Source organism: Oncorhynchus keta, chromosome 28, assembly GCF_023373465.1.
Source record: "Oncorhynchus keta strain PuntledgeMale-10-30-2019 chromosome 28, Oket_V2, whole genome shotgun sequence".
NCBI classification, from domain to species: Eukaryota; Metazoa; Chordata; class Actinopteri; order Salmoniformes; family Salmonidae; genus Oncorhynchus; species Oncorhynchus keta.
Genome location: NC_068448.1, coordinates 72,412,612 through 72,427,758, shown reverse-complemented (window position 1 = coordinate 72,427,758; position 15,147 = coordinate 72,412,612). Strand labels below are relative to the sequence as shown.

General features: G+C 39.4%; 1 protein-coding gene across 2 annotated transcripts; it reads right to left on the bottom strand.

Moving 5' to 3' along the window:
* Nucleotides 1–1,506: 1,506 nt before the first annotated feature.
* Nucleotides 1,507–14,061, bottom strand: top1mt (DNA topoisomerase I mitochondrial). 2 transcript variants are annotated; one of them, XM_035758556.2, is made up of 23 exons: nt 13,894–14,061; nt 13,484–13,619; nt 13,205–13,262; nt 12,944–13,002; nt 12,658–12,724; nt 12,338–12,363; nt 12,108–12,227; nt 11,958–12,012; nt 11,794–11,867; nt 11,273–11,554; nt 10,454–10,569; nt 10,223–10,344; nt 9,904–10,026; nt 9,522–9,709; nt 9,239–9,383; nt 8,925–9,068; nt 3,627–3,812; nt 3,453–3,521; nt 3,192–3,306; nt 2,756–2,883; nt 2,436–2,530; nt 1,997–2,146; nt 1,507–1,860 (listed from the first exon to the last, which is right to left on the bottom strand). In XM_035758556.2, exons 2-23 carry the CDS (start codon nt 13,579–13,581, stop codon nt 1,758–1,760), a joined length of 2,523 nt encoding a protein of 840 aa, XP_035614449.1. In that variant the 5' UTR covers nt 13,582–13,619; nt 13,894–14,061; the 3' UTR covers nt 1,507–1,757. The 2 variants fall into 2 exon arrangements, with proteins under 2 accessions (XP_035614449.1, XP_035614450.1); XM_035758557.2 differs by lacking the exons at nt 11,273–11,554; nt 11,794–11,867; nt 11,958–12,012; ... (5 more) ...; nt 13,484–13,619; nt 13,894–14,061 and adding an exon at nt 10,879–11,091.
* Nucleotides 14,062–15,147: the final 1,086 nt, after the last annotated feature.

Sequence of the window (15,147 nt, the reverse complement as noted above, 5' to 3'; positions counted from 1 at the left end):
CCATGTGTACAGGGTTACAGGCAGTCAGGCAGCAGACGGAATGCGGTCTGGAGGAATTTGTCCCACATTTCCTGTCTCTGTCTTTTTGAGGAGCTGCACACAGAGTTGATGTGGCGCGTTGCAGTCTACCGACCACAGTCCTTTGGGGAACCACATGATTCTGGCGTCACTAGGGGCTATCGCAGCAGTACTCATGCATATGAAGAGGAAAATAACATTCACATCAGCACTACTGACAAATGTAAAAAGCTGTCAAACTATGGTGTCTTTTTCACAGACACATAAAAAAAGGGTGTGTGTAAAAAGACCTGACGATGAATAAAAACAACAAATGTTGTATCACATTGTCTTGTAGCTCAAAAAAATCTCCCATGACAGTCGCACATTTAACAGGACAATGTTTCATACACCACAGAGATGAAACCTTTTAAATTCACGCACGTTCTTTCGCCTGGTGAGATTTAACCTACGCTAACAAGGCTGGTAAAACACAAGACTCCAATCCAATCGGTATGACTAGAGGCAGGTTGTTAGGATTGCAATCCGAGATGATAGAATTGAATTTGCCATGCTAATACAGCCCATCGCAGCGTCAAACTGCATAAGACAATATCAATTTGGGTACATTCTCGCATCTTTAACTTCTTGATATGTTGATATTTAGTTCTCTTTATATACGGTTTTAAAAAAAACACAAGATGTAAAGTCACGGCTGGATATAGGCATCTTTCTTGATATATGACGCTAATATATTCATAACAAACCTCACTTTATCAAACGTTAATGTATTTATAAAGCCCTTTTTTACAGATGTAACAAAGTGCTATACAGAAACCCAGCCTAAAACCCCAAAGAGCACGCTCTATTAATCTTAACCCTCAATTTAAAATGGCCTATTATATCTAGATATGAATCATAAGTCATGTTCTGGGATGTAGCACCTGCTTCTGTAATGGGAAATTACTAATGTAATTACATTGAAACAACCCTGAATGAAACATGTAAAGTGCTGGTCCCATGTTTCATGAGCTGAAATAAAATCCCAGAAATGTTACACTTGCCCAAATTTGTTAACATCCCTGTTAGTGAGTATTTCTCCTTTGCCAAGAGAATCCAGCCACCTGACAGGTGTGACATATCAAGAAGCCAGTGGAGGCTGCTGAGGGGCATTTCTGCCTGTAATAAAAGTCATTTTGTGGGGGAAAACTCATTGGCTGGTCCTGGCTCCCAAGTAGGTGGTCCTGGCTCTCAAAAGCATGAGCCAGGACCACCTACTTGGAAGACAGGACCAGACAATGACTTTTCCCTCACAATGGCTGCTCTCCTGCCCAGTCATGTGAAATCCATAGATTAGGGCCTACCTAATAAATGTATTTCAATTGACTGATTTCCTTCTATGAACTAACTCAGTAAAATCATTGTTACACATATAATTTTTGTTCAGTATATTTTTGAAGGGCCGTAGAAATTCCCTCATGAGTAAGGCGTCAACAAACACTTAACATATCAATGAAAAGGTATTTTATTTCACACATTTACAATTGTTAACAAAGGAAACAAATCTTAAACACAAAATGTTCCTCGTCTATTATAACTGATTAATTCTCACTGATGTGCGCGTTGTCAAGTCAGAAAACAAACACCGCTAGTAACCAACAACAAATAAAGACCTAAGTAGTTGAAATTATAAAGGGAACATAAAAATAGAGAGGAAATGAAACAACGCAAAATCTGTCTTGCTGACAGGGCGACACAGCTCAAAACTGAAAATCTTCTTCAGTCATATCAATAGCCCAAGCAAACTTGTCTCTTTGGGTTTTGTTGTAAATCTTCTCGATTGGCACATTGAATTTCCTACACCTGCCATGAAAATACATGTAAAAGTCATTCACATGCTACAAAAATACAAAGTGAAAAAAGTATATTTTTAGAGGGCAGCAAGTGTTGTGGAACAGACAGAGGTCAAGGATAAATGTTAGGCTAAAATGGTGGTTACCAGGCCACTGATATCCTGGGGTCCAGGTAGTTGAGTTTGGATGTGCCCAGAGCGATGACCTTGTTCTCCTCCCTGTCAGTCATCTGCAGCTGGAGTTTCTTCAGCTGTTCCTCCAGCCTCTTCACCACAGCCTCCTTCTTCTCAACAAGCCTGGAGAGAGCAGTATAATTATTTATCTGTGCTTGATTGAGCTTGCCTGGCTTAAATTTGACCAACAGAATGATCTGATGTTAAAACAAGAGGCTCAGTAGCCTAACAAGCACCGCAGTAGCAATTTGAAATAGCCCTTCCAGCTGCCATTGTAGAAGTAGTTTATAGGTTATGAAAGGTCAAATCCACTGGCTGTTATCCTACAGCGTCAGTAACAGTAGTGTCAAATGACCAACTGCAAGAGTCGCTAATTTCACTGGTCAGTTTCAGCCTATCAAAAAGTACTCACTTCCTGGTTCTCTCAGTTCCGCCCCTCTTGTGCTCTTTTTTGGCATCTTTCAGCTCCTTCCTGGCCACATCTAACTGTTCCTGCTTCTGCGCAACCTGGAACAATAAAACGGAGTATGTTAGACAATGATGATTCACTGTTAAAGGGAATTTCTGTACATGCTTATATGGTAACAAAACAAAATAATCAAGATAATGGATCTGAACATTAGATAGATGGTTTTAAAATGGCACTATAAGAAGCACTAGCTACTAAATAAACTATACACACATATATATATATATATATATATATATACCATTCATACAAATTCCAGTTACCTTGTCCTGCAAGTTTTGCATGGATTTCTCAAATGTCTTGGGTGCTGCCCTCTGGTGGTTACAGAGAATGGCCACAGCTCTGTTGGCTCGGTTATAGGACAGCAGCTTCTCCTCCAGACTCATATCAGCTGAGGAGGAAAACAGGCATGTCTTTCAATATTGTACCGTCTTCACTATACTATCTGCTTGTTTCACAGCTTCATACAGTTAGAACACAAGTGATTAAGGTCCGAGAAGCCAGTGTTGTTTGGAGGATATATTAGCATGGGTGGTGTTAGGCCCGAGACCAAGTCGAGAAAAACAACTAGGGCCACGTATGTCACAGAGGGTAGCCAGAGCAGAGCGGAGAAATCTTGTCAGCTATTCTAAACTAAATCTGCAAAAAAAAAAAAAACTACACTGAGTGCATTGATGGTGTAAACTGAAGTGGACTAACCCGTGGTGAGCTTGTTGAGCTGTTCTTGCAGGGTGGTGGAGGCGTTGAAGGTTCGGAACACTTTAGCTGTCAACCCCGGCATAGACTGGTTCAAGTGCTTGTTCAAGTAGGTAGTCTACCAAACAAACAACAACCAAGTGTAACTGTATCTGCAGAGCTAGATAAGCCTACTGTGTGAATCACATAGCTAGCTAGTCATTATTTGGGTGACACTCATTTTAGAGCAAACATGAAATAACCAGGTGCAGGTCTTCAACTTACATTTATTCTATCAAACAGGTCATCCTCAGGGTCCTTGTTTTCCATGAACAGCTTCAGGTTCTTGAAAACCTGTGTACAAATAATGTCTTTGCACATTAGACAGATGTTTAACCCTTGACACCGCATAACAATGGAGGAGTGAAGATGTAACAGATGCTAGACAGTGCTGCTCACCCTGCCTTCCACAGGCACCTCGTTATAATAGCGAATAGAGTCTTTGCCCAGAAAGTCAAACTCCACCATGAACTCCTGGCCCCCCTTCTCCTGGTGCAGGGTGATGTGTTCCACTCTCAGAGAGCAGCAGCCCACCGTGTCCGCTGTTTCACTCTCCTCCTTCTCATTCCCCGCTCGCAGGGCCAGCTACATTCACACACACGTTAGTGAAGGAGATGTATACTGTGCATGTGGGTACAAGGTAGGGTTGGTAATATGCTAATATTACCCATCTTGACAGCCATCGTTGATGCCGGTGACATTGTCATGTGGCAGACGACGGTTTAGCCAATTTGAACATGACTGGCGGTGAGCAAGCACGGAGTCGGGCAGCACACAAGTCACGTTCCGAGTAATTACTTTATTTCTATTTGCTATCGCCTATTTCAATGCATTCGGAAAGTATTCAGACCCCTCAACTTTATTCGAAAGCCTTATTCGAAAATGTATTAAATAAGCCACCCCCCCCCAATCTACACACATTACCCAATAATGACAAAGCAAAAACAGGTTAAGAATTTTTTTTTTTTTAAATCGAAAACAGAAACACAAAAAAAAAAAAAAAAAATCTCTTCTTATTTAAGTCATAAGCAGATATAAAAAAGAAACAATACTTAACAGCAAAAAAAAGTTACATCTAAGACAAAACAAGTGTTACAGAAGTGTAAAACCACCAAAATTACATTGTACAGTGGTCTGATGCAATAGGATAGAACATTTGGGACAAATTTCAGATGAAATACAGCGCCACAATCCAATCGGATCTCTCACCACTACCCCACATGCACACAAAGCATAGTCCACTACCCAGAGTTCCCTTCATTAGCCATTATTTCACCCACATCACTCTGCTCCACAAAATTCAAAAATGGTCCCCAAACCTTTTCAAAAGTGTTGTTTACGTACATGTTATCTTTTCCATAGTTAGGCAATACATTTCCCTAAGCCATTGGGCAATACTAGGCCTGTTCACACTTTCCCAGGCAAGAGCTATCAAGCGTTTTGCTTGCAACAAGCACATATCTGTAAGTGTTTATACTTGGTTCTTTAGATGAGGTTTGATTGGGTAGAACCCCAGGATAAACACTTTGGGATGGAGAGGCAATTTTACTGATAATATTTGGGATATCATATGTGATACCTCTAGGGTTGCAAAGGGTCGGAATCTTTCCGGTAAATCTCCAGACTTCTTCCATGGGAAATTAAGGCTGGGAATTTTGCTTAAATTCATTAAAGTAAGTTTATAACAGTGAACATTTTTTAGTGGGATACAAAAGGAAATTCTAGGTCTTGTGGCATATTTTGGTTAAACTATCCCCAAGTCAATGGAATTGCCACCCTCTGCATGCACAGTGCATTAGTCCATCACATGTACAGCTGATTCTCAAGATCTTGCACACTAATGAGATGCTACTGAGCCCACACTACTACACTGTCTGAGCCAAGGACTACATGCTTTCTGGTAAGTTTTGATTACAATACTGGGTGGGGTGAAAATACTTTATATGATATACATGATTTTTTTAATGACTGGTAAATAGTAGCCTACAGCAAAGTGTGTTTAAATCATTTCTAACTTGTTAACGATTTCTGCTAGTTAGTTTTTGCTACCATGTGGGTTTTAGCTTGCTTGAGCCTGCTAACTCACCTGTTTCCATACATGTTTAATTTTAAAACACTTCTTTAATCTAACTGCTTAACTATTTTTTTTTTTTTTTGCAATGTTTTTAAAACTTTTTTTTACAGGAAAATGCCACAGGCACTATCTGATGTGTGGAGACATTTCACTGCAGCTAATGTAGAAGGAAAAGCTGTGTACATTTACCAAATCATGTGAAGAATGCAACAAAGATGCAGAATCATCTGGCCAAGTGCATAAAGTTCCCTCAGCGCTCACAAAAAAAGGCTTCCCATCTAGTCTGTTCTATAAAGTATAGGTCAAACTGCTGTCCAATGTATTCTGTAAAACTTGTATCTTGCAGCCATTTAGGTTGGAAGCACCATTTAGGTGGGTCACCTACTAAAATAGAATATATAAGAGATGCTAGAGCATGGTCAGAGATAAACATGTTATCATAAAAACAATATTCAAATTTGAGAGTGTGATGCTACTGAGAACATAATAATAGTTAATTTGGGAATAGGTCTAGTGAGTGCTCGAGTAACAGGAGTATTTCACATCATCTGCTTATGTTCTTTCCAAATCTCTATTAAGTTTAAATCCTTCAAAAAAATGCTGTATGGTTTTCCTAGATTAGGTGTGGGAGTAGTTTGAACCTGAGGTGCGATCTTTAACAGGATCTAAAGTGCAATTAAAGTCTCCTGCAACAATATAATTACAAGGAAGTGTGGAAAGGTTTAAAACCAAATCATTAAAGAATTTAGAGTCATCTTCATTGGGACCATATGCATTAAATTAAAACTGCTCGGACAGCAAGGTATTCCATATAATAATATATCTGCCGGCGGGATCACAAATTGTTCCCAATATCTGATATGGACTTATGGATAAGAATAATAACTCCCTTTGCAGTGACCTGCCCAGGCCTCCTCTTGCATATCTTAGGAATGTTGCCAGATAATAGATGTGATTCTTGCAAAAATATGATCTTCGCCTGAAGTTGTTTAAATCTAGTTATTACCCGTTTTATTTAATCCCCCTACAGTTCCAGGGTGTAAATTTAACCTTAACACTATGAGTCATCGAATTTACCAGGGTCACTTGAACTAAAACATTGCCCCATAAGAGCACATGAGATCAGCAATAATATACCAATAGTCCTCTGTTACCATCATAAACAAAAACACAAAGGACCCTTTAAAACAGGTTACAACGTACAAAAACACCTGCCTAACAATCAACCACGAACGTGTGATTAACCCTCTTACCCCAAAGTCTTTAACAGACCTCCCCCTCCTAGTGACACTCCGTATAAGGAGCTCAACAGTATAAGGCTCAACGTATAAGGAGCTCAACAGTATAAGGAGCTCAACAGTATAAGGCTCAACGTATAAGGAGCCAGCTCCGCCTCTGCAGTTTTCCCACTTTGTACACCTTCTGCCCTGCCATTTTGTCATTATTATTATTATTATTATTATTATGTTCACCATTTAACAAAGAACCAAAACAAAATACCAGGAGTGAGCCAGAAAATAAGACCTCTGTGATCCAGCCTCCTATAGGCCTAAATAAAACAAACCCACACCAGGATGTTCCAATGCATAAAATAAAAGTTTCATGGTACATAAATTTATAATAAGACTTACTTGTAAACTGGCCATGTTATTATAGTCGAATAGACAGTGCTACCATGTTACTAGATAACTAACACGGTGAACTGGTTCAAACTTTAAATACTTGTTAAGACAAAACCGAAAGCAACAGTACAAAAACAAAATCACCAAAAATAGATCAAAGTTTAACTTTACGTTGCTATCGCCTCTTCTTCAGCGTTGCTCCGATTCCACACGTCTGCCTAGCTTCTCAAGAAACTGCTTCCCCTGGTGTTTCAGGCGCACTGGAAAGATGATTCCATACCGGATAGCCTTAGCCCGTAGCCGCTTGACACTGTCCAAGTGTTTTTACTGCTTGTGGATTTCCATGGAGAGATCTGGGAAGAACATTTCTCTGCAACAATCGGCAAGTTCCCTCACTTTCGCCAAGGCTGCATTCACCACACGCATTTTATCTGTATAGTTTAAGAATTTCATTACCAGAGCCCTCGGGGGTACGCTGTGGTCGGATTGTGGGCCAGAAATCCAATGAGCTCTCTCAATGATCAAAGGAGAGCAGAGTGGCTCCATCTTCAGAGACTCTGGAAGCCACAGCCATAGGAACAAGCAAGCAAGCATCACTCCCCTTTCCCCTCGCTGACCAAGGGCAGTCTTCCCCAATTGCGCAGTTTGGCCGGGAGGCCTCATCTAGGATGAGTCTTGGTGGTTCCAAACTTCTTTAATTTAAGAATGATGGAGGCCACTGTGTTCTTGAGGACCTTCAATGCTGCAGACACTTTTGCACCCTTCCGCAGATGTGCCTCGACACTATGGACAATTCCTTCGACCTCTTGCCTTGGTTTTTGCTCTGACATGCACTGCCAACTGTGGGACCTTACATAGACAGCCTTTCCAAATCATGTCCAACCAATTTAATTTACCACAGGTGGACTCCAATCAAGAATGATCAATGGAAACAGGATGCACCAGAGCTCAATTTCGAGTGTCATAGCAAAGGGTCTAAATACTTATGTAAATAAGTAGTTTTTTTGTGTGCAAAAAAAAAATTCACAAAAAAAAATGTTTCTACTGTCATTATGGGGTAGTGCGTAGATTGATTAGGGATAAAAAAAATAATAATTAAAAAACATTTTAGAGTAAGGCTGTAATGTAACAAAATGTGAAGAAAAGAAAATCCAGGAGTCTGAATACTTTCCAAATGCACTGAATGTTATACAGAACGCAAGAGAGGAACGTAGTCTAGACAAAACTGAGAATTCCACCAAAGCAGCGCAAAATGTCCATTCAGAAAAAAAAAACTCAGATGCATGGGCCTAAACCTATTAATTGCTTTTATAAACAGACATTCCCTAACCATCTTGCATCTAGCCATTTTTAAAAAAAGGCTATATTCCCTTCAATAGGTTTTGATTATGACTTTGGGCTATACGATTTCATCATTGTATGCATGCATGGCTTTCTCGTCAAACAATGAATGAATCTGGAGTTCCAACTCCAAAAGTTGTTTGAATAGCCTATAAACTATTAGCAAGGGGACAAAAAATGAACCGTCTAAAAATGTAAGGTAGCAAGGGAGTGAACAAACATCAACAGCCTATAGAAACACAGAATGAAAAGTTAAACATCAAGTTTAAGCTCATTTAGAAATAAATTCTGTGTGGGGTGGAAAAAAATCCTGACCCTCCACGCGAGGTTGAAAACCAAAACAGCCAATAACCTATCCTCCTACTAAGCACATCATGAAAGCTTTAAGACAAGTAAAAATGATGAACAGTAGCCTATTTCCCAAATATTCTAATAACCTAAAGAAGTTCTGTCTTAAAGTTCCCGCTTTCAAAAAGAACAAGAATGAACGGAGTCTACAGGGGTGGGGGGGGATACCATAGTACATCACCATATTCTGAGTACATAATCATGATGGGACAAAGAAATAATTCACCCAATCCTAGTACGTACACATGAGTGTTCGACAATATGTGTTTGAGATGACCTAAAAGTGCTTGCATTTTGTTGTGAGGTCTGTACCTTGTCGATGAAGTAGAGAGCCACTCCTCTCTGTCTGGTCTTCATCTCTCGGTTCTTCCAGTCCTCACGGTACAGCCTCCTGATGGTCTCCACCTTAAGCTTGAGTTTACGAGCCACCTCATACTTCTGCCAGTCCTTCTCCCCCTGAGCACAGAGAGAAAAACAGTCTAAGGCAAACTCTGAACTACTGGCTTGATATGTACGCCATCTTTTCACTGAGTTCAGTTTTCAGACTCTTCTCAAACGTTTGAGTTTGTTTTTCCACTAAAACAACCCCACTGAGGTAAACGAAGGTGAAGAGAAAGGCTCCGTACCTTGAGTTTGGAGCTGGGGTTGAGCATGACGTACTTGAAGTTTCCCTGGACATTCTCCACCCAGGAGGCTAGCCAGGTCACTGTGTTGTCATGCTGCACCTTCCTCCACCTGTGGCCCTTTGGGGCCACCGGAATATTGGAGCCTCTGGAAAAACAAAACACAATTTATTTAGCTTATTGCCTTTCGGCACATATTTGCCGTTTAAATTGACTAGTTAGGCCACTAATTCCATAAAGTTATAGAGAGGTTGTTTGTTCCTAGCGCTCTCCCGGGGGCCCTCACTTGCTGCAGTTGATGGTGATTTCCTCGGGCTGGATCCTCTTCTTCAGCTTGCCCATCTTGGGGTGTTCTCCCCGGCCACGGAACAGCCCCGGAGGCTCCACACGGAAGTTCCCGATCTTCTCCCGGTGACCGTCCAGCTCACAGAAGCCATACTCCTCCATCAGCTTGTTGTTCTCCTCTTTCAGGACCTAACAGAAGCACAATCCAAAGACTTCCAGATTTGCAATGATAGTGGGACCTCAAAAAATAAGATACATTTTGGGGGATTCACTTAGATATGCAGAATTAAGTACCAACCATTCAAAGCAAGTGGAACAATATACTTCAATACGTACATAATGTTACTGATGCAGCTCGAAGCTCCATACTTGGCTAAGTTTACCTGTTTCTGTTCTTTAGTCATAGCCTTCTTCTCCTCAGACTTATCCAGGAAGTACTTGTTGATGTGTGTGAAATCACACTTCGTCAACTTCTTGATCTGTTCCCTCTCCTCTACTGACATTTCCTGTTAGGTAAAATCCTGATGAGCTCAATATCAACCGCTACATTGACCATCATTCTTACACACACACACACACACACACACACAGACACACACACACACACACACACACACACCCACACACACACTTAAAAACTGTGGTTGTTCATTGCAAAACGCAAGTCTCGACTCAAGGCTATACTTAATCAGTGAGACTAACCTCTCTCCAGTCGGTGAAGAAGTTCTCCTGGAAGGAACTCTTGGTTGTGTACTCATGGTCCAGCATCTTGGCGTAAAACGTGGCTACTTCCTCAGCAGGCAAAGTCAGTTTTACAGGGTTCCCTATGAATCACAGAACGTTGAATGTTAGGTCTGCTTTGCTGTAAAGCTAAAACGAGACAGGAAAACTATGAGGATGAGTAAGATGGATTAATGTAGGGTGGTAACTCACCATTGTAAAAGAAAGACACGTTATTTGGTAATGGTTCGTATTCTGGTGGGAAAAGTGGACCTTTGTGTTCCAACGTGGTCCATTTGTTCCCGTTGTTGGAATTACCTTCCTCCCACCTGACAACAAGCGTATCGCAATTTAATTACAGTACAGAAAGACAGACAAGGTTTGAAGGTTTAAAATCTAATACAAGTGAGACAATTAAACATCGCCATACCAGATCTATCAAAAGTAATGTTAACTAACGTACCCCTTTACATTAACAATGTGTGGCTAGCTAGGATTACTCTTTCAAAATGGCATTACCCTGGCTGTCTGCACTGTTTTGACGAATATAACGTTACTTAGCTATACTATTCATGCGTGGTTTGGAGTGAGCTACTGTAAGATCAGCTATTTGACAGCTTTAGCCATCGTTTACTCACCTGGCTTTGGGCTCATGCTTAATCTTTACATTAGTTCGGTAAAATCGTAATAAGTAAACCGCAGAACAACTTCTATTAAATTTCACCGACTGATATATAAAGTTTGCAAAAAAAAAGCTGTATTTGTTCATTCCAGATGACCAAGAATGAATGAGATTTACAGGCGCCAATGACTTTCATAACGCTGTCAAAACAATATACACGTGTGTTGAACTATTAATACTGTCCCCCTAGAAACAAACGATTGTTAACGGTTCCGGCTACAAATGAGCGTAATATTATGTCAACCACTATAACGGGGAAAATGTTCTAAAAACAAATATAAATTCAGTCAAATATGATGCTTGCCCATTACATGCAATAGAGTAAATAGAGTAAATAATTGCGCAATTACCATTTCCATGTACTGTCCTCCCCTTCTTTTTTCCCACCCTTCTTGGTCTTCCCATCATCTCCATCTTTTTTCTTCTTCTTAGATTCCTCTTTTCCCTCTGGCTTATTTTTACGTTTCTTTTCATCGGATGTCTTTGTGTCTTTACCACTTCTATCTTTTTTCTCCCTTTCTTTCTTGGCATTCTCCTTTTTTACGGCAGTTTCTTTTTTACTGTCACCTGTCGGTAGAACATCAGTTTCACATGAATCTTTGCTCTTCCTCTTTTTAGAGTTGCCATCGGAACTACAGAGAAAATAAAATGAGACTTTAAGCATGACTTTCAAATGAAAACTATTTAAATGGCAAGATAAAATGCTTTAAAATAAAGCTTTGTGGAAATGTACTATAAAATCCAACATAACACAAAGCATGGCACATATTTGATATTGTCATAAAAATGAACGCAAAAAAAATGGTTCACTCTGAGCATAGCATATTCTGAGTATGAAGGATTTTTTACTGTGGAACTTAATGATGTTCACCTGTTAGCTGATATTTCCCCAACTTTTCTCTCGTCTGTCCCGTGGTGTCCCTTTTTGCTACTTTTAGATTTGTGCTACATTGACATAATAGGTGAGAAACAAGGCAAGCAACATCACCAACAACATTGATAATTTAAAATAACAATAAATGGTTAGTCAGTTACCTTGTGTTTGTTATCTTTTTGTGAATCCCCAGTTTTCTTGGATTTTTTGTCAGACCTAGTTAAAGAGAGAAAGGCAATTTACCCCAAACCAAGTACCGTTTTTGTCAATAAATAAACTCATTGTGCAATAAAGGGTCAATTGTAGCCTACCTCTCCATATCTGAATGCTCAATTGGTGCAAACAAGTCAACTTCCTGTAACTCAGTCTTGGTCACTTTCCTCTCATCTGATTCCGTGTGCTTGGCAGAGATATTGTTGTTTAAGTCAACCCTAATAAATAAAATAAAACAAAATCACCACCTTTGCTTTCCCTCAGTTCACATTCAAGAATATACTTTCACTTTTGGGGTGAATAATTTGAACATCAGAGAAAAACGTACTTCTTTTCTGAAGGTAGTGATGCATCCTGTGAGAGAAAGACAGAAACCCCATGAATAAACATTATTTAAAATGTTTTGCTAATACAGGGATATGCAGGAACTAGGCCTGTGTATATCATGTTATAGCAGAGAGGAAGAGGTGAAGCGAGAGGTCTCTCTCATACCAAAAATCTGTCCAAAATAAGACCCATGCATTTCTATGGGCTTATTTAGGACCTAAACTTGTCTCCTGCCTTCCCGCCTTTGGGACGACTGCCATTGTTAGGGCGGAGACATGAGCATCTTGTCATTATGTACAGAACTCTGGTGATGGTTCTTACCATGGCTACACTTTTGGTCTTCAACTCTGCATGGTCGTTCTCCGAGACAGCTTTTAAGCCCCCAGAACTGATAAAGGAAAGACAGAAACAAATGCATTGTTAAAACAAGATGAAATCAGATGATCGCTTAACAAGTTGACCACTGATTTAAACAAAACAGAACACATCGGAGAATACTACACCCTTCATTGTGAATGAAGACATGTAAGTGGGAGATTGTAATTTAAGGGCGATTTCACATATCCCCTGTATGAAAATGAATCCTAATAGATCTGTCCATACTCACCTTGTGATCTTCGGCTCCTGTAGAGGTTTACGAGGATGCTTAGAACTGGAGTGTTTCGCCTATGAAATAAAATGATCATCAGACATGCATACGGATGAATGGTCTATTTTACGGCGTGTGTGTTAGTGATTGATTAGGAATGCCTGGCGTGTATCATGCGATATAATTGAGATGGTGTGTGGATCTCATGCATGCTGCCTCCGTCTGGTCTTAACTTTCATATAGTTGACGTTCCACTCTCCAAACGGTGCATTACATTACCTTGTGCTTCAGCTCGGTTTCCTCTTTTTTGTCCCTTTCCCCATCCTTTCTCCTCTTCCTGTGTTGGACCATAGGGAAGTGTGAATTTAGCTTTTCATAATAATCCTGATTTATATTCATATAAAAACAATTACCTCTTTTTAATGGATAGGCTCTATTCTACTACCTTGTCACTGAGAATAGTAACCTCAACGATACACATCCACCCCCAAACCCAATTCTATCATGATGACAACCTGACCTAGGACCAGTGGTTTGAGGTATCTTCAGGAAACTCACCTGTCTGTTGGGCTCTCATCAATCTTAGACTCTGATGCTGTTCTTTTCCTGCTGGATGTTTCGGCTCCTCCATGCCCTTCATTGTCTTCCAGTTTCATAACTCAAATTCGACCGTAGGTAGCGTTAACAATTAAGTCTTTAAAGTAGACAAATGTTATATCAAGTTGAATTGTACCTGTATATAGTTATAATATTGTAAAGTTTCAATTCCACACAATTTTAAAACACACATGAGGTCGAATTACGGATGGTTATTTGTAGATCAATTTACAATGTCACGATTTCACTGATTGGAGGGTCGATAATCTGGCAATATTACTCGAAGTTCGTCGACAAAACACGTTCATAAAATTGTCCAATTATGTTATTTGAAAAATGCTAACATATCTGAAAGTATTTGCATTCTTTACCTGTAAACAGAGTTGTCCGTGTTCTCAATTCACAATCGTGTCCATTACACTCTCGATGAGATTGAGAACTCATGACACCTGAAAGTTTTCAAGTACCAAAAGCGACCTACTGCGCATGCTTGAACGCCCAGGGTCAACCATAAATCCAGCCAAATAACATATTGACAAACATTTACAACGAATAGTGTATGTTTAAAACTCGCTCAAATATAAAGTTATTAGCAAGGTCAGCAAATAGATCATTAAAAAATGTGACACAATGACTGAATAGATCTACCATAGCCTAGTCTTGATGAACGCACTTTAATACATTGATGGAAAAAAGTCCCCAATTGTCGTACTGTAGTAAAAGTATAGATACCTTAATAGAAAGTTACTCAAGTAAAAGTGAACGTCACCCAGTAAAATACTACTTGAGTAAAAGTCTAAAAGTATTCGGTTGTAAATATAATTAAGTATCAAAAAATAAATGTAATTGCTAAAATATACTTAAGTATCAAAAGAAAAAGTATAAATCATTTCGAAATTCCTTATATTAAGCAAAGCAGATGGCACCATTTTCTTGTTTTAAAAACGTACTGATAACCAGGGGCACAGTCCAACACTCCGACATCATTTACAAAAGATGCCGATCAGAGGCAGCAGGGATGACCAAATGTTGATGAGTCTGTGTGGTAGACCATTTTCCTGTCCTGCTAAGCATTCAAAATATAACAAGTACTTTTGGGTATCAGGTAAAAATGTATGGAGTAAAAGTACAATATTTTCTTTAGGAATGTCGTGAAGTAAAAGTAAAAGTTGTCATAAATATAAATAGTAAAGTACAGATTCCTCAAAAAAATACTTAAGTAGTACTTTAAAGTATTTTACCTTAAGTACTTTACAACACTGCATTAATAGTGGTGCTGGGGAAGCTACTCTGAAAATAAATCAAATATAGTTAACTAAAGTCCAAACTACTTAGTGATGAATTAGCATATCTAAATCTCAAGTCATAGGCTACAAATTGCAAGAAAAGATCACTCTGGATTCAGATGTTTTTAACAGAATGTGTCATTTAGCCTATTAAAAACAAAAACTGTTTCAAGGGAGAATTAGGCAGGTCTGATGCTGAAAAATAAAGGAAATTCTTGCCTACTTCCCCTATATTTTATTTAAGCAAAAAAAGTAGTGTGTAGTTCCAGTAGTTAGCTACACCGCTACATGGCAAGACAATAGTGTGTAATTCCAGTAGTTAGCTACACTGCTACATGG